This window comes from Eschrichtius robustus, chromosome 7 (assembly GCF_028021215.1).
Source record: "Eschrichtius robustus isolate mEscRob2 chromosome 7, mEscRob2.pri, whole genome shotgun sequence".
Taxonomy (NCBI): Eukaryota; Metazoa; Chordata; class Mammalia; order Artiodactyla; family Eschrichtiidae; genus Eschrichtius; species Eschrichtius robustus.
The window spans coordinates 107,824,268-107,850,554 of record NC_090830.1 but is presented as its reverse complement, the minus strand read 5'-3'; the positions used below and the strand labels follow the sequence as shown (position 1 = coordinate 107,850,554).

The following is a 26,287-nucleotide window of genomic DNA, read 5'->3' as shown; positions in this document are numbered from 1 at the left end:
AATAAATAAACAAACGAACAAAAATTTCAACAAGATTGAAATAAATATTCAGTAAATATTCACTGACTTTAAGACACTCATCCAACCCGATACCAGTTTAACAATCTCCCTTAATGACGATTATAGAGCTGGTGATTCATTCCCGGCGGGAGCCGAGCTCTTTGTGAAGGCTACTTGATCCGATCCCCACCGAGAGGCGGCAGGTCAGACCATTACCCGACTTCACAGCCGAGGAAAATGAGGCCAGAAAGAGTAAAGCGTTTTGACCTAGGTCGCACAAGTCGAATGGAGGCGGCTTAGGCCCTGCGACGCGGGCCAGGCATCCGCGAGGGGCGCGAGGCCGGGGCCACTGTGCGCGCCGCCTCTCTCACGACCCAGGGGCGACCGGCGGCAGGGCCGGGCCCTCGCGCGGTCCTCCGGGGCTGCGGGGTCGCGCCTCTCGGGCGGGGCGGCCAACGGCGGTTGCGGCCCCGCATCGCGAGGCACTTCCGGCGTGTGCCGGGGTGGCCGGATGACGTGGCTGAGTCAGAGGAAGAGGCAAGGAGGCGCCGGGGGGTGGGGGAGGCTCCGGAGCGGGCGGTGACGGCGGCGGCGCGGAGGAGCCAAAAGCTGGGCCCGGGCTCCCGTGCGTCTGTCCGCGCCCCGTGGATGCGAATCGGCCGCGGCGGAGGCGGCGGCGGCGGAGGAGTCGGTGGTCCGGCGCCGGGCCGGTGGGAGCGCGGAGGATGAGGCCGCTGCCGGGCGCTCCCGGCGTGGCGGCGGCCGCCGCGCTGTTGCTGCTGCTGCTGCTGCCCCGGGCCCGGGCGGACGAGCACGAGCACACGGTGAGACTTGCTCCCGGCCGGCGCGGCCGCCTCCGCCCTCTCCCCCGGCCCACCGCCTCGGCGGGCCCGGCGCGGCCTGGAGGACCCAGCGGCCCGGCCGAGCCCCGCGGCCGCCCGAGGGCGCCTTCCGGTTGGGCCTGGCGGAGCAGGAACCCCGGGAGCGGGGAGGAGGCCTTTCCGTGCGCTCCCGGGACAGGACTCCTCTCCCTAAGTGCGTGGGCCTCCTTACCCATCCCGGACCTAAATGGCGCCGCACCCCTGGGTCCAGGGGCCCCGGGAGACGGGAAAGAAGCGGGGTCCGAGGGTCGGGGCTCACTTGGCCGCGGGAGTGGGGGCCGCAGGCAGCCAGGCTCGGAGCTGGTGCCCCCCAGGAAAGGGAGCAGCGCCCGGGCTGTTGGGGACTACGACACGGCAGAAGATGGATGCACCACGTATTACCCGTCTTACAGTAACCAGGAAATACCCACCACTTTATGGTGCTCACCGGCCTTTTCTTCCCCCTCCTGCCCAAACCGGATTATAACCCTGGCGTGGGGACAGCCTTGATAAACTTGGGGTGAAGAGCACTTTACACGTGTACAGGCACTCAGCCACACGCGCCCGCCTGCGAGGCCTTACTTGTAACTTTCCCTTCACCCTCTTCTGGCCCCTAGCTGAGGCTCCCACCCCGGTGGTCTCTAACTAGGCGGCTTCTGACTGCGAGGGGTCTTGAGTTTCCCAGTCCTCTTGTCTGGCTGGGAACAGTCCCTTTTGCATTTGGCCTAAAATTGATTGGCTGTTTATTTAATTGTCATTTTCCACATCAAAGCTTGGATGTTAAAACGACTCCTCTAGTGACTTTCACTTAGGGATGTAAGTCGGTGGCTTTCTGAAAGGTAGATCTGAGCAGGGCAGGAAAGTCATGTAAATTAGAGGGTGCTTGTGAGTAGTTGTGTTTTTAGGCCTTAACTAATTAATGATACGATTTTGCATGAGAGGTTGTGTGGTACTAAATCTGCAAGTCTTCCGTCATTCCTGACAAGTGAGGAAATGAAGCAACCAGACTTCGTTTCTGTAGTCGGTAGGTTAGCTGGGCTCTTATTTTAGCTAACAACAGTTCTAAACTTTTGGCGTTTCTACCTTCAGTCGCAGCCAGAAACTTCTTACCTGTATATTTTTTAAGGGACACAATCCTGAGCTGGTGACATGTTTTTGTGCTGTATTTGTGACTTGTCACCTTAAGATAATTTTGTTCACAGGTTAAACAGTTTAAAACGCTCTCTTGTTGTTTTTTCCGTCAAGTAACTTGTCTCAAAGTGTAAGAAGTGTTCATTTCCAATGGGCATTCTTTTAGCCAATGGTTACTAATATTTTTCCAATTTTTTGAACACTTAAGGGAAGTTGCTGTGTAAAACTCAGAATTGTCTCAAGTATAGTTCCACCATACAGGCATGTAAGCTTAAGAGTAGTAGTTTACTTTTTTATCTCGTGTTTTATATAAACTGCTGTAATAGGGAAAAGTACGTATTAATTAAAACTTCACAAATTGGAGGTGAATAAAAAGGTCTTAGATTAATTTACAGATTTAAAATGTAAATGCCAATTTCATTGAAATTTTATTGCCAGGAACATTTAAATTTTTTTTTTAATGTCTTTATTGGAGTGTAATTGCTTTACAATGGTGTGTTAGTTTCTGCTTTAACATTTAAATTTTTGAAGCCAGAAATTGAATATAAAATATTGGATAAAAGGTTTTTGAGAGAATATGACACGTATGAGAGAATTGTTGGACAAAAAAATTTAGAATCCATTTTCTTTCAGTCATGTTTACATTGAACTGCTCTCACTTGGTTACCTGTTATTTTAAAAATTATAGGAAGGATAGCATTAAGATATAACTAAAAAATTTGTCATTCATATATTTTTTGGCTGTTAGCCAAAATATTTTATTTCTTACAAGTTTCTTGAAAATATTTCTTGAAAACTAGGCATTCACCTCAAGCAAATAATAATACTGAAAAGGCTATGGTCAAGTGAATTTTTTTTCCACCAAGAAGGCAGAAGTAGCTAATGAAGACAGAATGATACTGAAGGAGGAGAAAAATTGTCAAGGGAAGGTTGCTGAGTAAGTGTTTAATAAATACTTGTGGAATTGGATTATTAATTAAAGAACAATCTTTAGAAGTTAAAGTTTGCCCTTTAGATTAACTTTCTATGAAGACGGTTTCCAGATAGAAATAATAACTAGTAGGGCTTTTGTAGCAATATGTGGTAGGCCCCGTTCTAAGTACTTTATATGTATTAACTCATATTTTAAACATACACTGATAATCTTGTGAGTGGTATTATGTCCTTTGAATGGATGAGGAAACGGATGCTAGAGAAGTTAAGTAACTTGCTCGAGACCACACAACCAGTACAGGTAGAGGTAGGATTTGAACTCAGGCAAACTGAATTAATAGTCTTCTACGCTCTCATAGGATATGCTCTACGGCCTTTTATCTTAAAAATAGGATAGTAATACACTTGGCATTAAATTGAATAATTCTCTGTATTGATAGTATTTTTAAGTGCTTAAATGTTTGGGTAAGTTTAGCTCCATAGGGGGTTGTTACTGAGGATGTGTTTGGGTTAGCATTGAAGAGGGACAGGGCTGCAGTGGGCATGTGACCCTTGCAGTCGCTTAATGTGTGTAAGACATAAAGACTGCTTGGTTTAACGCTCTGCTGTCACCATTTGAAATTCTTAATACTTTCTGCATTTTCATTGTGTGCTGGGCCCCACAAATTCTGTAGCTGGTCCTAAGAAGGAGCAGCTGACTACTTCATGCAATTCCAGAAAGCCCTTGATTTCTCTTACTTTACCTACTGAATTAGGATTCAGCTGACCATTTGACTCATATGGCATTTTTTATGTGCTTATTTATCCAACGCTCTTAATATTCTCAGAAGAATAATGAGAAGGAAATGTGCTGCTGACTTCTAGAGTATATACACATGTAGAATATATAAAAACGGGGTCCTTTCAGTTTTTAAAAGTTGAATCATACATGAATTACAGAACATACTGGTTTTTGTGTTTTTTAAATTAATTAATTAATTTTATATTTGGCTGTGTTGGGTCTTCGTTGCTGCATGTGGGCTTTCTCTGGTTGCAGCGAGTGGGGGCTACTGTTCGTTGCGGTGCGTGGGCTTCTCATTGTGGTGGCTTTTCTTGCTGCAGAGCACGGGCTCTAGGCACACGGGCTTCAGTAGTTGTGGCACACGGGCTCAGTAGTTGTGGTGCGCAGGCTCAGTAGTTGTGGCGCACGGGCTTAGTTTCTCCGCGGCATGTGGGATCTTCCCGGACCAGGGCTCGAACCCGTGTCCCCTGCATTGGCAGGCGGATTCTTAACCACTGCACCACCAGGGAAGTCCCAAACATACTGTTTTAAATAAAAATTAAAGAACACTTTCATGAAAGACAGGCTCTTAATAGGTGATCGAAGGGTCATAAAAAGAACACTTTAGAGTGAGTGAAAGATGTATAGGGTATGGCTTATGCTTACTTGCTTTTCTGACAGTTGGAGTACTTGGAAACATCTAGAGTTAGATTATCACGTCTCCTAAGATTTCAAAGGACTCCATTACAAGGATTGCAAATTGAGAATCATAGAATTTTAGAACTGGAAAGACTCGAGACCATTGAATCCAACACACTCATTTTCCTAATGGCCTGAAGAGGCCCAGTGGCTGGGCCAGGGCCACAGAAAAGAGTCTGAGCTACCTGATTTCTAGTCGTTTTTTCTACCTGTCTTGAACATATAATTTCCATAGTAACACTATGTAAAAATGTCAGCGCCAAAAAACCAGTAATCAATGGCACAGGAATCTTAAAAGCATTTTATGGTTTACACTGGAGGCTTGAATTTTTTTTTTTGGCTCTGTTTCCTCAAGGTCACAAAATCAAAAATTTTTTTTTCTGCGTCTGTTACATACCAGGCTCTGTGCTTGGCACAGCAAGTGGTATTTAATCAGTGCTTCTTGAGTGACTTGAGTAATTAGGGAGCTACCAGGAATAAGAATATGCAGTGTTGGAAGCATGATAACCCTACCACTTAAAGCAGTGAACAAACCCAGACGATTGTTCACTTAAGATGCATAGTCTTGGGGATGCCTGTTGCGATTTACCTAGGTTAAAACCCCATTTCTTTGTGGCCCATTGTATCTCTGGTAGGTAATATTGAAAGGACCCGATCTGTGCCTAGGATAGCCTACTCTCAACCTTTGCCGTAAGCACTACTGGCTAAAAAAAAGATGTTTTGTTTGCTTTACTTAGGCAAATGGAAGCCTTTAGTCTTTGTCTCTGTCGGGAGTATGGGAACTAGTAAAACATATGTGAAGATTTATAAAGAGGATGAGCTGTTTACTACAAGTGAATTTGTGAGTGCTTTAATATGGATCTAGTTTTAGGAAGTGTCATAATTCATTGTCCTATTTTCAGCTGTACTCCATGGTAGACTAAAAGTTTATTTAGGTACAAAGCTATTTTGAGAGGGAGAGAGCAGTTATCTCAAGAGACTATCGAAAAATACACTAATAATTTATATGTATTAGCATTCTGATGTATGTGTTTTAAATAAATAAAAGACATTGAAATTATGATTTCTGAAATATTTTTCTGAACTGGAGTTTGCTTTCTCAGATATGTATTTTAAAGTAAGCATATATCTTTCCCCTCATCCCATAAAAATGATGGCATTTGGGTGCTTAGTCTGAGCCCTCAGTCCTTTGCCTGTCTACATAAATTCTGATTTCTTTATTCGGATTTTACACGAGAAATTCAGTAACATTATCTCCTGAAGTGTTCCCTCTGAGAAAAAGTAATTCATGATCTCTATCAAGGAGGGAAACTTCTGTACCTACACTTACCCAGCACATAAACAGTATTTAAATGAGAGATCCAACATTGGTGAGTTCTTGAGAATGAAGGTCATTCCTTTTGAGATCAGAGGACAAGGAGCTTCTTAGGAAGGTTTTTTTCCTTAGGGCAGATTAAAGGCTCAAATGGAAAAGTTGTTCAGCATTCAGCACTTCCTTAGGTGCTTTGTACAGCTGTATTTTTCCCATATTCCTTCATTTAGTTTTTGCTCTTCAGTTAATGAAGCTGACTAGGGATTAGCAAAAATGTAGTCCTGAGCTTGTAAATGTGATACTAATTAGTTAGAATGATCTTGGACAAATTATTTAACATCTCTATTTAGTTTGTTTGTTTGAATCTGTAAAATGGGGGAAATAATAGGACCTGTCTTACAGAGCTTTGAGAGATTAAATGTTTATGTAAAGACCTTAGAACTATGCCCAGCGCATGGTATGTGCTTATTAAGTTTTGGCTAGTAATGATACTATCCCAAAAGACGGTAAGCATGTGCATGTTAGTGATTGGTCAGTTAAAGTTTGACCTGAGGATTGGAGAAAGGAGGATTTGGGCAGTTCTGAAGGATAAGTAGAAATCGGCCAGGTGGGTAGGAGGAGGGCATTATAGACTTGGGGGAATGACGTAAGAAACAAGGTGGAGCAGGAAAGGAAAGGAAGAAAATGTTATAAGCCATTTTGGCTGGAGTGGCCAGTGCAGAAGTTGAGTGTAACAGTGAAACTTCTGAGAACTGGAAACGAATGGACCGGTGAGGTGAGGAATGCAGGTAGTCTGAATTGGCTTCCTGTCCTTTGGCTGCTTCCCAGGGAGGCCTCATGGAAGGAGCCACCCCCATGCTCAGGGACCTCCTGATCCACTGCTGTGCCTGCTTGTTTTTTTCTCTCCCCTTCTTCTGGTTACACTCTGCAGGTAAGTTATAAAATTCCATCTTTCTCCACGTCATTGGCAACTCAGAGTTTTTCCGAGGAAAGTATTTAAAAAGAGCTTGCTAAGACGTTATGGAATGTTGTGGTTTTTTTTTTTTCTTGGCTATTTATTTATTTATTTATGGGTGTGTTGGGTCTTCGTTTCTGTGCGAGGGCTTTCTCCAGTTGTGGCGAGCGGGGGCCACTCTTCATCGTGGTGCGCGGGCCTCTCACTATCGCAGCCTCTCTTGTTGCGGAGCACAGGCTCCTGACGCGCAGGCTCAGTAGTTGTGGCTCACGGGCCCAGTTGCTCGTGGCATGTGGGATCTTCCCAGACCAGGGCTCGAACCCGTGTCCCCTGCATTGGCAGGCAGATTCTCAACCAGGGAAGCCCTGGAATGTTTTGAAAGCAAATTAGAGTAGCCTTTCAGCCAAGGGTGGAGGGAAGAGCCTTACCTGTTGCTGTCTTCCCACCGAGTCGGGGGAGCCCAGGGACTTTCCCGGCAGCTTAGGGAAAGGAAAGGCTTTTCTCCTAAAAAGTTTCTTCCATTTGGTATTTTCTAATTTCAAGATATTTTAAGACACGTTTTCTCTCTTGAAAAAGAACTCTTCCCTTGACCTTGTCTTGGGAACACTTATTCTCAGGGATAAATAAGAACTATAATGAAAAGTAAACATTTTAAGTTCATGAAATCTGACTGTGGTCTGCATAAGGAGCAATGTAAAAGAAAAGAAACAGTTGTAGCCTTAATATTCACCCTCATCTGTGTGTGTTTGTGTATGTGTATATATATGAGTGTTTGTGTCTATGTTACATATCTCTATATTTTTTTCTTTCTAATCCCTATTTCAGTCCTCTTCCCAGAAGGAATCCTAGGCTAAAGAATGGTACACATTTTGTTATAGTACAGTTTGCATCATGTTGTCAGAGCTTTACTACCCCATTAAGGTTTCATGAATGTTTAAAATGAGTGACTTCAGAACGTGTAGTTTAACACATACTGTGACCCTTAAATTATTTTAGTCCTGTGTTTCAGTTTGTATGAAATAAATGAATGCTCTGTTTTAACAAGTATTTATGTTCAAGTTTTTGTCTATTTGTAAAGGAATATGAGTATTAGGATTTATAGAGGAAGTGTTTTTTGTGTTTATTTTCACGAGTTATATTTATAAAATTTCTGCAAACTCGGCAGGATTAATGGCAAGAGTAGGTCCTCTCTTTCAGTGTGGTAATCCTAAAAGGATGCATTTGGTTACCTCGCCTTTCTTATTTCTCTCAAAGGATACTATCGCAGTCAGTGCACATACTTCAAACTTCTTTCACTAAGTTGCTAATAAACTTTCATTTCAGCATTTCTTCAGTGTTTTTTCATCATATTCAATACTTTTTGTGTACGTGATACTATGCCAAGAGCTTTCTACTCAGTGAACAGGTTTCAATTCTAATACCAGCCCTGTTCAGTGGATAGTGATTGGTTTAGAGAACCGTTTTGAGGATTCTTATGCTGTATCCCTATCTATATCTATATATCTATACCTATACCTATGTCTGTGCAGAAAGGAGTACCTTGATTGATTAGTGCAGTGTAACCTTGAACATTGGATGGAAGAGTGGTGGCATACATATATTTGTCAACCCCCTAAAGTGGCAAGAGTAGTTATGAACGGGTATCTATGTATACATTCAGACCTTTGATTGGTTCCTTCATACATGAAGGTTATCTACAGTTGTTTTTCTGAATTCACTTGAAACAGCTTATGATTTTCTATATTGTTATTCATCCTGACCCTTCTCTGCCAAAGCAGAATTAATCATTTTTATTGTTGCTACAATAGCCCTTTTTACCTTAATTGTAACACTTATTTCTTCATTGTTAATCATTTACTTGTCTGGCTCCACTATGGATTGTGAACTACTTAAAGGAAAGGACAGTATGTTATTTATCTTTATAACCTTAACACCTAATGCTGTGCTTGGTACATGTCCCATGTATTCAAAAAGTCAGGTAGTTTTTTATTTCCTTGATGAGGTACCTGGATGATGTCTTATGAACAATGAGACGTTTATTAGATTTGAAGGTGAGGTGATTAGATCTAAGTCCTACTGTGGTGGTGGTATGAATCAAAAGAGGCAGATGCTTTGGATAAGAGTAGACAAGTCAGTGTTTTTTGGAATGCAGTGGGACTTGGGGTTTGAGTCGCCATGACTGAGAGGACTGTACCATTAGAAAAACAAAGTTTGGGTGGTTGGGTTTGGGTGGGATGAGTTTGGTTTTGGAGATGCTGGATTTTGATGGAAAATGTTTATTCATTTTATATGGAGGACTGGAGGTCATGCTTGGTAGTTGGGCTAGTTGGATAGGTTCCTCTGTTATGTGCTCCACAGCTCCCTATGTTATTATAATTGCTTGTTCAGTGTCATCTTTCCCTTTAGGCTCTAAGCTCCAGTGGGTCAGGGAATGTGTCTTGTTCAAAGCTGTATCCTCAACAAACACAATTATTGGCGCATGGTAGGCACTCAGTAAATAATTGTTCAATGATTTAACTTCTGCACTGTTAGTTGACTTAAGCTGCAACTGTTAGTTGTCTTTAATTTATATTAAAGGCTAATTAGGAATACTAGTTTTAAAATTACTCAGGTAACTGCTTTTCGTAGAATCATTGGAATTTTAGACTTGAGGAGATCTTAGAAATCTTTGGCACTTCCCCCAGTTGGACCCTGGAAAGGTGACGTCACCTACCCAAAGTCATCAGACCACACTCCAGGTTTAGCTACATATAGTATTCACTGATGGGTAAAGCCATAATATTTATTCAAGGAAATTTGCATGCAGTACCTGTCTTTCAGGCTGATAAAGGGAAAGATAGAATGATGACTTGAATGGGCTGTGGAGATTTCATAGTATGGCTTTTTCCTCCTCTTGTTTAGTCATTTCTCTCCTCTCTAGTACTTTGATCAATGGCTGTGGGGAAAAAAAGGAGATGAAATTTTATTTGTGCTTGCTGACAACATTAGGTTTTTGGAGTTTCTAGTGATTAACATGAGGTTCTGGATAAGCTATTGATTTTGTTTCCTCCTTCCTTGTCCACGTTAGCATGGTGAATCATGTTGGTTCTAGGTTTATCGTTATTTGATAGTGTAAATATTAATTATAAACATTCTTATAGGTTATTGGGTTTTGTTTAAACAGTATCTTCTGTAAAACAAAGTTTAGAAAATGTGAATCTGCTTGAGACCACAATCAGAGGATATAATTTTAAAATTCACCGAATTTCATTTTTAATGTGTAGACATTGACCATCATTTTGAAACAAGCTTCCAGCATTTTATTTTAGAGCTTCCCAAACTGAGATAGTACATTTTTGTTTAGAACAAATAACAAATATTCCCTTAATTTGAATTAGATTCTTTAAAAAACATATTCTTACTTGCTTTTTTTTGGTTTCAGTATCAAGATAAAGAGGAAGTTGTCTTATGGATGAATACTGTTGGGCCCTACCATAATCGCCAAGAGACATACAAGTACTTTTCACTTCCATTCTGTGTCGGGTCAAAAAAAAGCATCAGTCATTACCATGAAACTCTGGGAGAAGCGCTTCAAGGAGTTGAATTGGAATTTAGTGGTCTGGATATTAAATTCAAAGGTACGTAAACCTTAATCGTCCTAAGGATAAAAGTTAGATTGTAGACCGGGGTTTCTCAACTTTAGCACTGTTGACATTGGGGCCAGATAATTCTTTTTTTTGTGGGGGCTGTCCTGTACAGGGTGGGACATTTAGCAGAGTCCCTGGCCCGCACCCACTAGGTGCCAGTAGCATTCTCCAGTTGTGACAACCGAGAAGTCTGTAAACATTGCTACTTGCCCTTGGTTGAGAACCACTGCTCTAGACCCTAAAATATGTTTTAATCTCTAAGTTAAGTGTATTACATGTAGAAAAGTATATTAGTAACTGACAAAGATTTATTTTGAATATTTATAAAATAATAAATAATTGTTCATAAAATTATATTTCCTTAACATATTTATTTCTGAAAAGTGTTTTCTAGTAAATCCTTTAAGGATTGGACATAATGTGGTCAGGGAAAGCCTTCATAGATTCCTAATGAGGTAATTTCCAGAGGAGTGGGGATGTAATGGGCTGTATGGATACTTAAAAATTATGTGTAAAGCCTCAAATTCAAACTTGTACCATTGGCTCAATGTATTTATCAGTGTTGTATTAATTTATCTTCAATACCTGTTGGATTGTGTGGTTTAAAATTTTAAGTCAAGGACTTGTTAAAATAGGAAAAAAATCCTCCTTATCTATTTATTATGCAGGTATCTTCTGTGTTATCAGTTCCTATGAGTGTGTTTATATTTTTTAGTTTTCACTGTGAAGTTTGTCAGAGTGTGTATTTCCTGCATGGACATTTTTAACTTGGTAAGCAGAAGCTTGAGTAATTGAATTTTTGGAGGATCTTTCATTAGGTGTCTTGATTTTTGAATAGAGCATGGATCTTATAATCAGAAGCTTTGAATTTTAATCCTATTTCTTTTACTCTATTGATTTTAGTAAAGTTGTTTACTCCAATTTTGACTTCATTGTCTACATGTATAAAATGAATAGTAACTGACTTCTGATATTTTTAGCCTTTTGGGAGGAGAATGTGAAATGAGATATTTTAAAGATAATATTTTGAAGATAATGTTTAATTTTGATTTGTTAAATTCTATTCTTGTTTTTAGGATTTTTTTTCTTACTGTTGTTGAAAATAGGTATACATATTTACATTTTTTCCCATGTATTACTCCTTGGGGCTTAATTTTAAAATTAAGTTGTAAATTTAAACCACAGTGGCCTTGCTTATAACTTTATGAATTATTGTAAACATGCCCTGAGGCTTGTTTTAATTTAATGAGGTAATTTAAATATTTAATTACAGGTAAGGAGAAAAGTTAGACTAGAATATGTGATCTTTGGGAACCTCAATACTACATTTATTCACATACTCTCTCCTTTTCCATATTTGGTACACATTTCTAGTTTATTAAAAAGGAACCAGAGAGAAAATAGGCAAAAACCCCGAGTCCTACTTTGCTGCTATGGACAGATTTCATCACTTGTTGCAATCCTCACCTTTATTTACTAAAGAAGAGTACTCATTCAGCTGTCTTAACCATTCTTTTATTAGTTTCTTGAGGCTGAGATGGAAAGATTATTTAGATAGAGGGGTATGGTTTTCATGGGCTATAAAAGTGGGATTTATTTTCCTTTCAGACTAAACACCTTTAGATGAAAAGAATCAGAACTGGCCAGATGTTACTCCCTAAGAGTCGGCGGTTCCTTGGAGTCTTGTCAACTCTACACTCCATCATGGATATGCTGCTAAAGAAGCTGCCACGTTAAGTGGTCCAGATGCAATAGTAAATGCTGATTAGATTTCTCTTTCTGTTGTAGACCTTTGCTTACCCTGTTCAAAGATAAAGTTGATTGTGCTTTGAAAAGTGTTTTGTGAGGTTTCCTGGTTGTTCTTTATCGTATCATAGAATTTTAAAGGTGGGATGCACCTTAGAGATTGTGTCATCTGATTTCCTGTTAGGGAGGCCCAAAGATGAATTACCCAAGGCATATCACAACATACTAATGCTGTGTGGAAACTTGAACCCTCTGTCTCTGTGTAAACTGTAGAAATATTTATATTGTTAATCTTTCATCCCTTAAGTATTTGATTTTTAAAGGTTCTTCTGAAGGCATATTCAAGTAAGAAAATAAAATTTTGGAAATATTGTGAAACTAGGAAAAACTATACATATACATACCCACTTATATGTGTATACACACGAACACACAACTTTTTTTTTTAACCTAGTAGATTCTGTCAGGCTAAATGGATTAGTATGGTTGTGTAAAATGAAAGTCACTAAATAGACTATTTTAGGGAACCAGCAGTAGTTTTGAGTCTAATACAGGATGCCTCAAAAGCTCCCTTTTGAGGTTTTATGCACAACTTTGTTTTTTTCTTCCTAATAGTTTTTATACTATCACTAGACAAAATGCTGCATTGAGAACATTTAGACAAAATTAAATGCAAAGGGCAGACTTAAATTGGATATCTTTGAACCAGACCTGAAATCATTACCCTATAATTTTCAAGGGTACCTCCTAGAATCTTGCCATTGTAGAGTGGAAAGAACATGTGCTTTAGAGTCAGAGAGACTTGATGCATCTCAGCTCTGCCTCTGCCTACCTATGTAGTCCTGGACAAAGTATTCAGTCTCTTTGATCTCATTGTCCTCATCTATGAAATGAGGGAAATAATATCCACTTGATAGAATTGTCATGTTTAAATGAGATAGTGCACGTACATCATTTATCAAAGTTCCTGATAGTTTACATTCAAGAAATGGTTATTGTTATGAATACTGATAGCACATAGTATGTGTCTGTGCTTCCAGCTTGATTTTGCATTAGCAATTATGAAATGTTAAATTAGTTTATTGAGTATAGGATTTGATTTATCCTCAGGCTGCTGCACTAGCCTGCTGGGTAATTTAGTTACTTCCGCTGGGGCAGGGACAGTTGCATTCTTATTCACTGTTGCATCCTTAGCTATTAAGACATGGTGAGCTTTTAATAAGTTGTCTAGCAGCTAGTTTGTGCCTACTTGTTCTTTATTATAATTGGTTCATTATGATCATTAGGTGATCTGGAATAGTAATTCCTAAGCAGGGAAGGTCACCACCCTATCCCTTCCCTCTCATTTGAGAATTCTTGCAGAATAATGAAGGATATTAATTGTTGAAAAGTTGACTTCTAGAGGATTCCTTCCTCCCATTTATTTTATTGATCTTCCCTTGAATTTTCTCTTCCTTGAGTATTCTAACTTAACAGAGGGGTGAAATTATTTTATTAGTATTTCTTCTACTTCTCTAGAGTGAAATGGTAAGTTGAGAGTACTGCAGTTATGTAGATATGCCAAGGGCTGCTTAGAGCCTTATGTATTTCTAGTTCAGTGATTCTCAGTCTAGTCTGTTTTCATCCTCGAAATAAGCTTATGGAGGTGTATTATACCTATTTTTCAGATGAGGAAGTTGGGGCCCAGAGGCTAAGTAACCTTGTCTAAGGATTCACAGATGGCAAGTGGCGGAGTGAGGATTTGAACCCAGGCAGCCTAGCGTTAGAGTTTGAGCTTTTAATTACTATGCGGTATTTCCCTCCAGATATCTGGCTGGGTAGTTAAGCCTGATTGCCAAAGGGTGGGGAAAGGGCTTGGGAGGTGGCAGTTCTTTTCATTCAGCCCCAATGAAGATTTTTGCTTAAGGTGAACCCCACCCTGTTTCCAGTCCCTGGATTCTACTATTCCTGTTCTTCCTGATTCTGGAGCCTCTCTGCTGAAGTTCTCTAGGGGAAAGTGCCTCTGGTCTGCAGCGGGGAAGTTGAGGATATTATTCATCTAGCTGTGTGATGGGTGCAGGAGGGGAACTAGGCATCCAGCCCCTCTATAAACATATTTTTATACAGTTCCCCTATGTGTTCAGCCCTACGTCTATCTCTCCTCTACCTTTCGACGTCTGTGGTGCCTCCAAGTTCTGAGTGTCTCCTGTGTTCTGTGACAACAATCCTGTTGTCCCTTCTGTTATGGTTTCCTCTGCCTTATTATTCATTCACCGTCTTCCATTTCCCCAACATTGATTGAAATCTTTTCTCACTGTCTTCTCCTCTTTTTGTCCTTGTGCGCCTACATCCTTTTTATTCCTTTATTGACATTTTAATGGAGTTTCAGGAGGTAAAAGACACTTGTGGTTAATCTGCCTTGTTTAATCGGAAGTCTGGGAACTTGATGCAATATTTTGTCTTATTGGTTTCAACTGAAGTGTTTTAGCTGGACCAAATAATTTGAATCTTGTATTGAATCTTGACTCTAGATATTTTGAATTCTTGGTATTAGCAATTTTTTAAACTTTGTGCTAACTGCAAATTTGATAAGCCTGCTCTTTTTATAAGTTCTTATTTAAACCATTGCTAACATTATTCTTTTCAGATTGACATCTGTCTTTTTTTTGTTTTCAAAGGAATGTATGTGTATATATTTTTTCTGATTTTAACAGTGATATAGGATCAATGTACAAAATTTAGAAACTACAGAGAAATGTAAAGAATATAAAAATCACCTGGATAGAAATACCAGTAACAGTTTCTTCTTTTTTTCTGACCATCTTTACATTCATCCACAGTATTTAAAATTTTTAAATATTGGGTTCATGTTCCATATATGATTTTTAAAAATGTATTTAACGAACACTTGTATAGTGTTTATTATGTGCTGGATACCGTTCTAAGCACTTGCTGGCTCGTTTAATAAGTTATGTATAAATTAGTTTTTACTCTTCTTTTTTTTCCTCAACATCTTATCGGCTTGTCCTCATATTGTTAATTACTCTGTTTAAAATATATTTATATAGTATTCTATAACTTGATATTGTAATTTCTCCCCATTTCCCAATGACAAGATATTCATTGTTTTCTTCTTTCTTCCTTTTCTTCCTTGCTTTTGCCTTTTTTTTTTTCTGTTAGAAATAAGAATGCATTTGGCTATACTAGCACATAAGTATTTTAATGCATCTATGAATCTTTCATTAGGTTAAATTCTTAGAAGTAGAATTACTGAATCAAAGGGTATAATCATTTTTAAGGCAGTTCTTGATACACGTTGCCAAATAGCCATCTCGAAAAAAAATTATACAGTTTATACTGCCAGCCAGTTTGGTCAGTTAATCAATATTGGTTTATGTAGATGGTTGATTAATTAATGGTGAATATGCCAGTTTTTCCAGTCCTGTAAAAAGTTCATTCAGCAGTTTTTGAGAGCTTACTGTATTCCAGAGCCCTATGGTAGACTCTGGGTATACAAAGTTGAACCAGAAGCTCTGGCGTCAGGGGTCTGTGAACCTCTGGAATTGTACACTTAATTTTGAGTGAATGTGCATTTTGTGGGGACAAGGGAGATATTACTTCCATTGGATTCTCAAGGGGGTGTGTGGCTCAAGAAAACTTAACACTGTGAATATATTGGCACTTTTCGTCCTTAAAACAACTCTGGGAAGGAGATAGCATAGATGTTATCTGTTTTACAGGTGAGGGACCTGAGGTTCACAGAGGTTAAGTGACTTGCTTTTATTCACAAAGCTAGTAAGTAGTGGAACCCAGACTAAAACCCAAGTTTCTGCCCATTTCTCTATAGTTTGTCTATAGTGACTTCATGAGAAGCTTTGCTAAGTGCTGCTGAATTTGAGGTAGAGTATTTCTGATTTTCCAGTTCAGTAATGCTGTTAAAAGAGAAACTAAACAAAGTAAGGCATGATATGTTCTTAGAGAACTCATGAATAATTGTCACATTCTTTTTTCAGTGCTTTCACTGTCTCTTCAGTTGTTAGTCCGGAGTGTTGCTGAGAATTGATGACAGACTTATTGGCATGTTGTTTCCAGAATTTACCCTTGCTTTCTGTTTGAAAAATCAGTATTGACATTTGCCACTTTATAACTTTGGTTTTCTTCTTTTTTCCCTCATAAAAAGTATTTGCATTGGTAAGATCTTAATTGCATCCCCTTCAGGATTCATAGGTGTGTATTTCCCGTGAGAAGGGTATGCCCTATTGTAATTTTAAAGTAGTGTTTTGTGGTAATAGATTTTCAGATTGTTTTCCAGTCATGTAGAATGCTGAGTGGTGATTTGGTATACTCAGGCACATTACATTCGTTATCTTCAAAGCGGCTCCCTCCTGAGAGAAGTGCTTTTTCAATTGAGCAACCAGGCTCTTTAATTATTTGTGATGTTTGTATTTGCTTACATGCCTGCAAGAGGAATTTCATTAAAATATGACCAACCCAGGCCCTTATTAGATAGAGCCTTCCATAATGATGTTTTCTCTTTTACCACAACATTTCTTTTCTAGGTTTTGTATCAGTGAAAGATACTCTTCAAGACTTCTTTGTCAATCCTTCTGAGATACTCAGCTCAAAAATTTCATTTGTTTATATTGGCATTTTGTCCTTACACACAGACATACACACAGACACACACACACCATTCACACACAGATGCATGTATATGTGCATACTCTAATGTACTTAGTGACTTCCTTTGCCAAATAAATGGAGAATTATGCTCTTAAAATTTGTTAAAATATTTTATTTGTTTAGTGCCTGCTCTGTGCAGCGTACTGAAACAGGCATAGCTGGGGCCAGAAAGGTTATGATCAGTTATAGACATAGCTCTCAAGACCTAATGGTCTTTTTGAGGAGCTAAGATACTGGTGTGAGGTTGTAAGTGGTGTAGGCCTAGGTGCCATAGGAGATATGGAGAGAAAGCCGTGGGACTTCAGTGAAGGGGGCAGGCTGTGTGGTGAGAGGAGTGAGGGTTGGGGAATCAGGGATTACTCTGGGGGACAGGGTAGAGGCATGGGGAAGATTTTAGGATGGACACATGAGGTGGGGTTTACTGCACAAACAACAAATCTGGAGGCCAAGGGAGCACAAGGTGTGTGGGAACTGCAGGTGGCTGAGTCTGGTTAGAGTATAGGGAGAGAGGATGGTGGAGAGTTGAACTAAAGTTCAGACTGTAAGGAATCTTTTTTTTTTTTTTTTAATTTATTTATTTATTTATTTATTTTTATTTATGGCTGTGTTGGGTCTTCGTTTCTGTGCGAGGGCTTTCTCTAGTTGCGGAGAGCAGGGGCCACTCTTCATCACAGTGCGCGGGCCTCTCACTATCGCGGCCTCTCTTGTTGCGGAGCACAGGCTCCAGACGCACAGGCTCAGTAGTTGTGGCGCACGGGCCCAGTTGCTCCGCGGCATGTGGGATCCTCCCAGACCAGGGCTCGAACCTGTGTCCCCTGCATTGGCAGGCAGATTCTCAACCACTGCGCCACCAGGGAAGCCCCCCAGACTGTAAGGAATCTTTTAAAAGCTTTATATATGGGTAGATGTCATACTGTATACCTCAGAACTTCATACAGGAAACTGCTATATTGTTAATGACAATTATCAGTGAATGTCTGATTGTGACAGCAAGGAATTTGGTGGCTTTGCAGAGGTAGCTGTGAGTCCTCCCACGCCACTGTGGCCATTCGTTGCTGCTCAACCTGGACCTTCCTTTGGTTCTTGCTCTCTTCTCTGTAGCTATAATTTCCTGCTGCCAGTTCTCCTAGCTCCTGCTGTAGGCATCCTTTGTAGTAATCTCCGTCTTAACTCTCCCTGCCTTCTCCTCTGCTCAGCCTCAGTTTTTACCATTATGAAAACCCTAAATTTCTTGCTGCCTAAAAATGGCCTGGGTAGAAAGAAAATATGTGTGGGAGCCATTGTTGTTGGATACAAAGCAGTTTTCTTCTCCCACTTGGATAGAGAATTTCCCTATCCCTCTTTCATGGGACTTCAGTGTTTCCTGCCATCTTTGGTTTTGTAGTTTTGGGGTGTCCACTCTGGGCTGAGCAATAGTAAGCTGTTCTCTCTGTTGAGAACCGGGGAAACATGGTGGTGGTGTCTGGAGTTATACATCAGATTGTTATTTCTCGTAGAAACAACATTATAGATGGCTATTAATTATAGTTTGGCTGCAATTTATATTTAAGTTGTTTTAATCAACATTTGGGAAATTTAACATTGTTTCTTGGAGGAAGTTGTATTTCATGTTCTAAATAACCGATATTATAGTACAGGAGAACTTAAAAACAAACATCTGTGCTTTTTGTTGTTGTTAAGATTGATTTCTCTTTTTTTTTTTCCTAGTTGCTTAAGTAACATACAAAAACAGTTCAGTCCTTTTGATGGACATCTAGAGTGCTTTTCAGATTTTGCTTTGTTTTGTTTAGAAACTAATGATCCTAAGCACATTTTTGAAAGGTTTATAAGTTAGAGACCATCTGAATAGTATTTTCAGATAGGAGTATTTTTAAAAGCAGTCAAGACTGGAAATGACTCATCTCCAGGGAACTTCTGGGTAATTTATAAACAGTGATGCCTGCTAGATAGAGGTTTGCCTTTTAATCTTCCGAATTATGAAGAGTCACTGGGATTCCTCATGGAATCTGTGGCCTCCAGTGACTTGCACTTCCAGGAATGTTCAAATGAATATTTATCTCAGAGATCTCATAGCTAGAAATTGTTAGCTCTACTTAGGATCATATTCTTGAGTTTTTGTATAAAGTGAAAACTTTCCTATGTGTTTTAAGCTTTTTCATTTCTGTTTTTAAATCAATTTGTTCATTTTAAAGTTACTTTGTAAATGTTCTGTATAATTTTCTTTATATAAGAGATGCTTTCTTCACTTAGTAAGATAATCTTTGAAAGTAAAGATGGTTAAAATTCTTTTATTGTGAAAAATCTTAAACATACACCAAAAAGGAAAGAATTGTATACTGAATCCCTATATATATATCACCCAGATTCAACTATTATGAGTAGAAATTTTAACTTCAGGAAATGTTGGCTTTTTTGTGTGTTATTCTTCCTGTAACTGTTTTGCAAATGAGTGTACTGATTTGCAATTTTTATTTTATGCAGACGATGTGATGCCAGCCACTTACTGTGAAATTGACTTAGATAAAGAGAAGAGAGATGCATTTGTGTATGCTATCAAAAATCACTACTGGTACCAGATGTACATAGATGACTTACCAATATGGGGTAAGTATTGTATGTTATTTTTTAAAGTTTGGGGAATATTTGCATAATAAGCAAGATTTATGTAATGACTATTCAGTCAATAAATGTGTTTTCAGTGTTTTCCACAGAATGATTTTACCATCAATTTTATGGTTTCCTGTTACTTGAAGGGTTTTTGACATTGTCAAACTTTACATGAAAATCCCTGAAAATATAACTTTTATACAGTGTAACTTTTCATATTCAAGAGGTCAAAAGGTGCTTTGAACAATCCGAAATATTCCCCCTCCCTCCATTTTCTCACATCTTATTTTGACTTATTTTATCAAATACAATCAAAGGGACTGAATAGGATTTTAAAGTTATATTCTGGCTTTCTCTCATGTGGCACTGTGGTAGTATGGTTTTTGGATATAATAGTCTCCTGAATGACTTGTTTTGCTAGTTCCTATGTTATTTTCCAAAAGTCTATTATGTTTAAAATTTTAAAAACTTTTTTACGTTTTATGTCCTTGTTCATCTGTGTTAATGGAGAGGAACAATGCAATAGTTAATACCAACTTATTATAATCCAAACATTGTTTGTGCTGGGCTTGGTTAAATTATTTAATATGTAAAGCAAAGCCAGCTATCATAGCCAGCATGTTTGATCACATTTTTCTCTTAATGGCTTGTTGTTGTTGTTGTTTCTATTTTTTGGTCTTTGGACACTTGTTCTTAAATATAAATAATATATAATTAATATTCTAATTCTTAAAATTATTAGCAGACTACTGTATTCATGAGCAGCAAACTGAAAGACTGAACATAGCAGCCCAGAGTTTAATATGGTACTAAGATGGAATTTGTAAGAAAGTTAATCTCAAGATATAATTGTATGCATCGTCATTACTGTGTTGCATGTTAATTAGGTACAAATAGTAAGCATTTCATGTAAATGACTGTAATTAGTATAACAGACATTTCTGTGATTGGCTCTGAGGGTAGTAGGAAGATATGCTGACTATTCGCTGAAGACTTCTGAGCCTGTAGTTTTAGGAGAACCCACTAATCCGGGTTTTCTCTTTTTTTGGTGAGAGAGCAAGTCTTTTGCATTGCTTATGGGTTTCATGTCTAGAACCTTAGGGTTTTTCCGTCATTTCTGTGGGCCTCCATAAGCAACATGGCAGCTGTGCTTTCCTGTCTTAACATAAATCTTTTTTAGCTCTGGGTTTCTGCCATGTTTAGGGCAGATACTTTTGGACGTCCTAGAATGTCTGAACCATGGGAAACCCTGTCAGAAAAAAATCTTTATCTGGCTTTTCTTGGTATAAAGGTTTCAGAGTCTTTTAAAAGTCATTTAGAGAATACTTTCCTATTTGGTATAATTATGTCTCCACCCTCAGAGTTTCCAGAGTAGATAGGTAAATAAACTTTGGTGAAATTAATTATTGGAAGGATTTTATTATCCCTCTACAACCTCAAACAAAGTGAAACTGTATTCCTTGAACTTGTACCAATTATAACAACTTTGGTTAATAAGCAAATAATTCTTAATAAGAAATGATCATTTTTTTCCCACTAATGCTTTTCATGAGTTCCATTGGCCGTAGAGGGAAGGCCCAAGGAGTAACTTTTAGAGCCTAAGGCGCTAATGAATATATAGGCTTGGGTAGGGAACATTGGATAAATAGCTGACAGTATGAGGGCACAAGAGATAGATCCTCAGGTACTACCTACTCCCTTGTTTGGGTCTTCTCCTTCAGTATCCCAAATTGTAATCAAAATGATCACTTTAACTTTTGCCTCATTACCATTTATTTTCAACTCTCGTTTCATTTTGTTGACTTCCCAGGGATAAGTCCAATACTTGAGGTATAAAGGGGAGGTGTTTTAAGTTTTGGTACCCACTATACACATATGTGCAGCTTATTAGGAATGGGTTGATCATAGGTTATTAGAGAAAGTACTGGACTAGACCTCTGGAGACCTTGCTTTTAATTTTAGTTTGACCACGAAACTGAGAACCTTGCCAGATAGTGATATAGTGCTCCCTGAAATTTTGAGATATTCAGGAATATAAACTACACAGTCATGATTATTACAATGAAGGTGATACTAATGACAGAGCATGAACTTTGAGGATCAAATTAGTGATAGGTTATGCTGAGCTGTGCATCACTTTTTTTTACCATGGTGTGAAAATAGTTGTGTGTTTGCCAAGTAGTTAACAAAGAGAAGTCCAGCCTGTACCTTTTCATTGTTCTAACCATGAGGAATAATGGTAGTATTGCTTTTTTATAAAAATGTTTTTTAATGAGCTTTTAGCTTCTAATGTATTTTAAATACTAAGTGATATTACATACCTTGTATGAAGTGTTATTTCCTTTGAAGGTATTGTTGGTGAAGCAGATGAAAATGGGGAAGATTACTATCTTTGGACCTATAAAAAACTTGAAATAGGTTTTAATGGAAATCGAATTGTTGATGTTAATCTAACTAGTGAAGGAAAAGTGAAACTGGTTCCCAATACTAAAATCCAGATGTCATATTCAGTAAGTATTAAAATAATTGTATCCAGGAAGCAGTGTTTGTCACTTAATATCAACAATTAAGTATGTTTTACAACTTTAGTAATTGAAATTGTAGCTTGAAATGGGATGCAACAGAATATTATTAATGTATGTAAGTAAGCCTCCTAAAAGCAGGGAGGTATACTTCAGGTCTGTAGTATTAGATACCTGTTATGCATTGGCAGGACCTACCATTTGCTTCAGCAAACTTTACCATTATAACTGGGCAGTTAGCTAACCCAGCCATGTGTTTTCATGGTTACTTTTTAGATTACATTACTCCTTGTTTCTCTTTCCTTTTTACTGTTGCAGATTAAGAGATGATGCCATGTTGAAAATTTCTGGATGAGTATAGTTTACCATATTTTGCTTTATCAGTTGGAATAAGATACTCCTGCAGAGTAAGAGCTTGTCAGAGCCCCTTGCAACTGTCAAGTTAATTCTGTTCTGTTAGGATTAAAAGTAGTGGAAAGAAGAGAAATCCGACGTAGGTAGCCTCTCTCTTTGGTAGTTTTTTTTCCAGGTAACTGGAATGAATCCATTGCTAGTAGACAGTTTTGAAAGTTTTTCAAGCTTTGTGCATATGTACCTAGTGCAAATAATATTTGCATAACCGTACTTATAAAGAAACATCATTGTAATAAAACTAATGCAATCTAAAGACAAAGATGTACAGATTCTTATTTTATTTGGTCTGTTTAATTGAGTTGTTATCACATTTATGAGGTCAGAGAATGTAAGTCAGCAACAGTTAATAGTCCTTGAAAACTGAAATGATCTCTCTAAGTCATAAGTTTTGTTAATACACAGAGAGGAAAGTTGGCTAGTTTTTCTATCATGTATTTCAAAGTTGCATCTCAAATTGGTAGTAACTTTCTACTATTTCTCTAGTATCTTATTCTAAGTGTGTAAATCTTTTCAAATTTTGCTCAGAGTTTTGTTATCAGATTATTGTTTACTGGCCTTGATTTTCAAATGAAAAAAATTTTTTTCAGGTAAAATGGAAAAAGTCAGATGTAAAATTTGAAGATCGATTTGACAAATACCTTGATCCGTCCTTTTTTCAACACAGGGTAGGTAAATTGTGTATTTTAAGATGTTCAGTATGTGCTTCAATCAGTTAAACAATGAACATCTGCCACATATAGGGCACTGTGCTAGGGCTGTGGATCTCAGATTTAACGAATGCTGATTTCAGATGTGAGCTCAGAGTCATAAGAGTGATAGAGAGTTTTAGAGGATCAGTCAAAAGCTCCCTTCATCATGCCTGGTTTAAACCAACGAAGAGAGATACACAAGAATACAGCATATGGGAAGCCAAGATACCACTTTTATTGCTGATGAGGCTAATACTGGAGAATGTGGCTGTAACTGTGGTCAAGTGGGCTTCTTAATATTGAAACTCAGAATTGGAGAAGCTTAACACACTCAGACAGTGCTGGACTGTTTCAAGTTTTCCTACCTGGGCGCCTGTGTGTGTAAAAATTACAGTGTGGAGAAACAGAGCAGAATATATGCATCCTCTAGGAAGGAATGAATACAAGAGTGGAGTGATACCAGGAGTTTTTGCCAGGGGAAATCCTTTCACATACAAAGAAACACCAAGAATGGAAAGGTGCCTCCCACCCCTCCACCAGCAGGTATACGCTGGATCTCAGATCCTTAGTCTAGTGGCATTGCTGCTGTTTTTGTACAGATAGCTTTGGTTATTTTTAGCAAGAAACAGATTTTATTTTGGTGGTTCACTCCTTCAAGGATGGATATGAAAAAACTACAAGGTATCGGGATGTATCCATTCTTCTGACTTTCTTCCTGACTTGCCTCTTCTATCTTTTGGACTGAAATCCTGAAGTTTATTAGTCACCAATTTTTGAGATGGCTTATAAGTTTTTTTTGTCTCAGAGTTATATCATTGCAGCCAGTTTCCACCCTTAGACTCCACCAGAACCTGTTACTACTTCTAATCTTCCACGGGGTCCTAGGAGAAAAAAATGAAGCTGTTTGGGGTTTAGCCCCTACTGAAAGATTTAGTGTGCTACTCCTGGAGCTACGATTCCCTCCCCCACCCTCCCAGGGCTTTTCCTCAGATTCAGCGCTCAGGCAGTCCTGAACATGGTAGTCCATTTAAAGGTATAGGCACAAATAACTTCAACTTTAAGTAGCATTTAGAATATGAGGGCTTCCAACTGACATTCCCTATTGGAACACCTAGGTCTACTTGCTTCTAGTCTCATGGGGTAGTGACAGCTTGGTGGAAAGTCTGCCTTTTGGCATTTTCACTAGTAGAACTGTATACCATATATATTTTTTAAACAAATATTAATCGAGCACTTGCTGTGTGTCAAGCACTGTACTCAGTAAGTGGAATACATTGGAGAATGAATGTCAAAGATCCATGCCCTCTTGGAGCGTACATACTAGTGGGGGAGACATGCAGTAAACATAAGAACTAAAATGTATAGTATGTTGAAAGATGTGTACGTGGAAAAATAAAAAAGAGCAGTTGGGTAAGAGTGCTGTGGGTAGAGCAAGTTGTAGTTTTGAGTACGGAGGACAGGGTAAGCCTCTGAGATGGACTTTTGAGCAAAAGCTTGAAGGAGTTGAAGGAAATAAGGAATGTGGCCATCTGGAGAAAGAGTATTCCAGGCAGAAGCAACACCATGGAAAGGCCTGTTAGGTGGGAACATGCTTGGTGTGCTTGAGGAATAGCAAGGAGGCCCGTATGGCTGGAGCAGAGCAAGGGGACGAGAAGTAGGAGATGAAGTCAGAGAGGCAGCAGGAGCCAGATCATCCATGGCTGCTTTAAGGACTTTGAATGCAAAGGGGGCAGGATAGTGTTTTCAGCAGGGTAATGGCAGATCTGACTTCTATTTAAAAAGGGTCTTTCAGGTTGTGATGTTGAAAATGGGTTGTGTGGGAAACGGGGAGTAGCCGGGTTACCATTGGAGAGGCTGTCGCATTAATGCAGGTGAGAAGTAACGGTGGCTCAGACCAAGGCATAGCAGTGGAGGTGGCGAGAAGACGCCAGATTGTGAACGTATTTTGAAGGTAGAGCCAGCAAGATTTCCTGATGGATAGAAAGATAAAGAAGGTTTGAGAAAGACTCCACAGTTTTGGGCCTGAGCATCTATCAGAGTGGAGCTGCTGTCAGTGGGGTGGAAAAGCTGTATTTGGAGAGTTGGAGGGGAAGATCAGAGTACAGTTTGGGACATGGTAGTTTTGAAATGTCTGTAAGATATCCAGACAGAGATAATGACTAGCTAGTTGGATATATCAATCTGGAGTTCAAAAGAGAGGTGTACAAATTTTGTAGCCATTGGCACATAAATAGTATTTAAAGCTGCGAGACTGAATGTAATTACCAAGGAAGAGTATGTACAAATAGAAGAGGACTAAGGACTGAGCCCTGGGAGCCAGTAGTATAAGTTCAGGGAGAAAAGGAGAAACCAGCTAAGGGCCCTGAGGAGATATTGGTAAGGTATGGGGCGAAAAAAAGATTGTATGGTATCTTGGAAGCCAAGAGAGGAAAGTCTGTCACAGAGCATAGAAAGATTATTTCTGAATTGTTGCTGATGGATTAGGTAAGATGAGAACTGAAAGTACCTGTTGATTCATCTGGGGTCATCAGTGAACTTGACAAAGGGCAGGTTTGGTGTAGTGGTGGGGCAAAATCTCAACAGAGCTGGTCTAAGAGAGAATGGGAGGAGAGGAATTGGAGGCAGCAAGTTTGCTACTAAAGGGAGTGCAGAAATGATGTAGTAGCCGGTAGGAAAGATGGAATCAGGAGGGGGGTGGGGATTTGTTTTTGGGGTTTTTTTTTTTTTTTTTAAATGTAAGAAAAACATGTTTGTTATGTTGATGGGGTTCAGTAGAGAGTACAAAACTGATGATTCAGGAGATGGGGGAGAATTACTGAAGCATTTTCCTTGAGTCGGCAGGAGTGGATGGGATCTACTGTGTAAGAGTTGACATTGTTTCTAATACAGTGACTACAAACACAGACTTAGGAGCCCCAGCTGGATACAGACTCTGTCTCTGCCATTTACTGTAACTGTGGCCAGATGACTCAGTTGTTTAGCTTCTTTTCAGTAGTGAAGCAGGGGTTATACTGCCTTGCAGAGTTGTTGTGAAATTCCATTTGACAGTGTATATAAAGCACCTGGTTTAGTGTTTCCAGAGCAGGTGCTCAGGAAGAGGCAGCCCTGGTGGTATAGTTAGTTAATCTCCAGTGTTCTAACATTTATGACAAACCTGGGGTGCTGCTTTCGGATTAGCAACACTCGGGGTGCTGGAGTCAGCAGTTCGTAGGGTTAGTAACCCCTCTGTGACATCTCATTTCTTTATTGTTTTAAAGAAATATTTCCCTTGGTTAATAATTTCAGAATCATACAACATTTTATAATTTGGGAGGTAAAGGAATATTATAAAATGTCAGGTTATTAGTAGTACATTATAATCAGTATTAGTT

General features: G+C 39.2%; 1 protein-coding gene across 1 annotated transcript in view; it reads left to right on the top strand.

The window, feature by feature from the left end:
- The first annotated feature begins 539 nt into the window (after positions 1–539).
- Positions 540–26,287, top strand: part of TM9SF3 (transmembrane 9 superfamily member 3) — a 76,556-nt gene continuing 50,808 nt past the window's right edge. Inside the window, exons 1-5 of the mRNA XM_068548283.1 lie at positions 540–824; positions 10,072–10,267; positions 19,166–19,288; positions 21,641–21,801; positions 22,815–22,892. Of these exons, the coding sequence (XP_068404384.1) occupies positions 726–824; positions 10,072–10,267; positions 19,166–19,288; positions 21,641–21,801; positions 22,815–22,892 (657 nt within the window). The 5' untranslated portion in view covers positions 540–725. The remainder of the gene's footprint in view (positions 825–10,071; positions 10,268–19,165; positions 19,289–21,640; positions 21,802–22,814; positions 22,893–26,287) is intronic.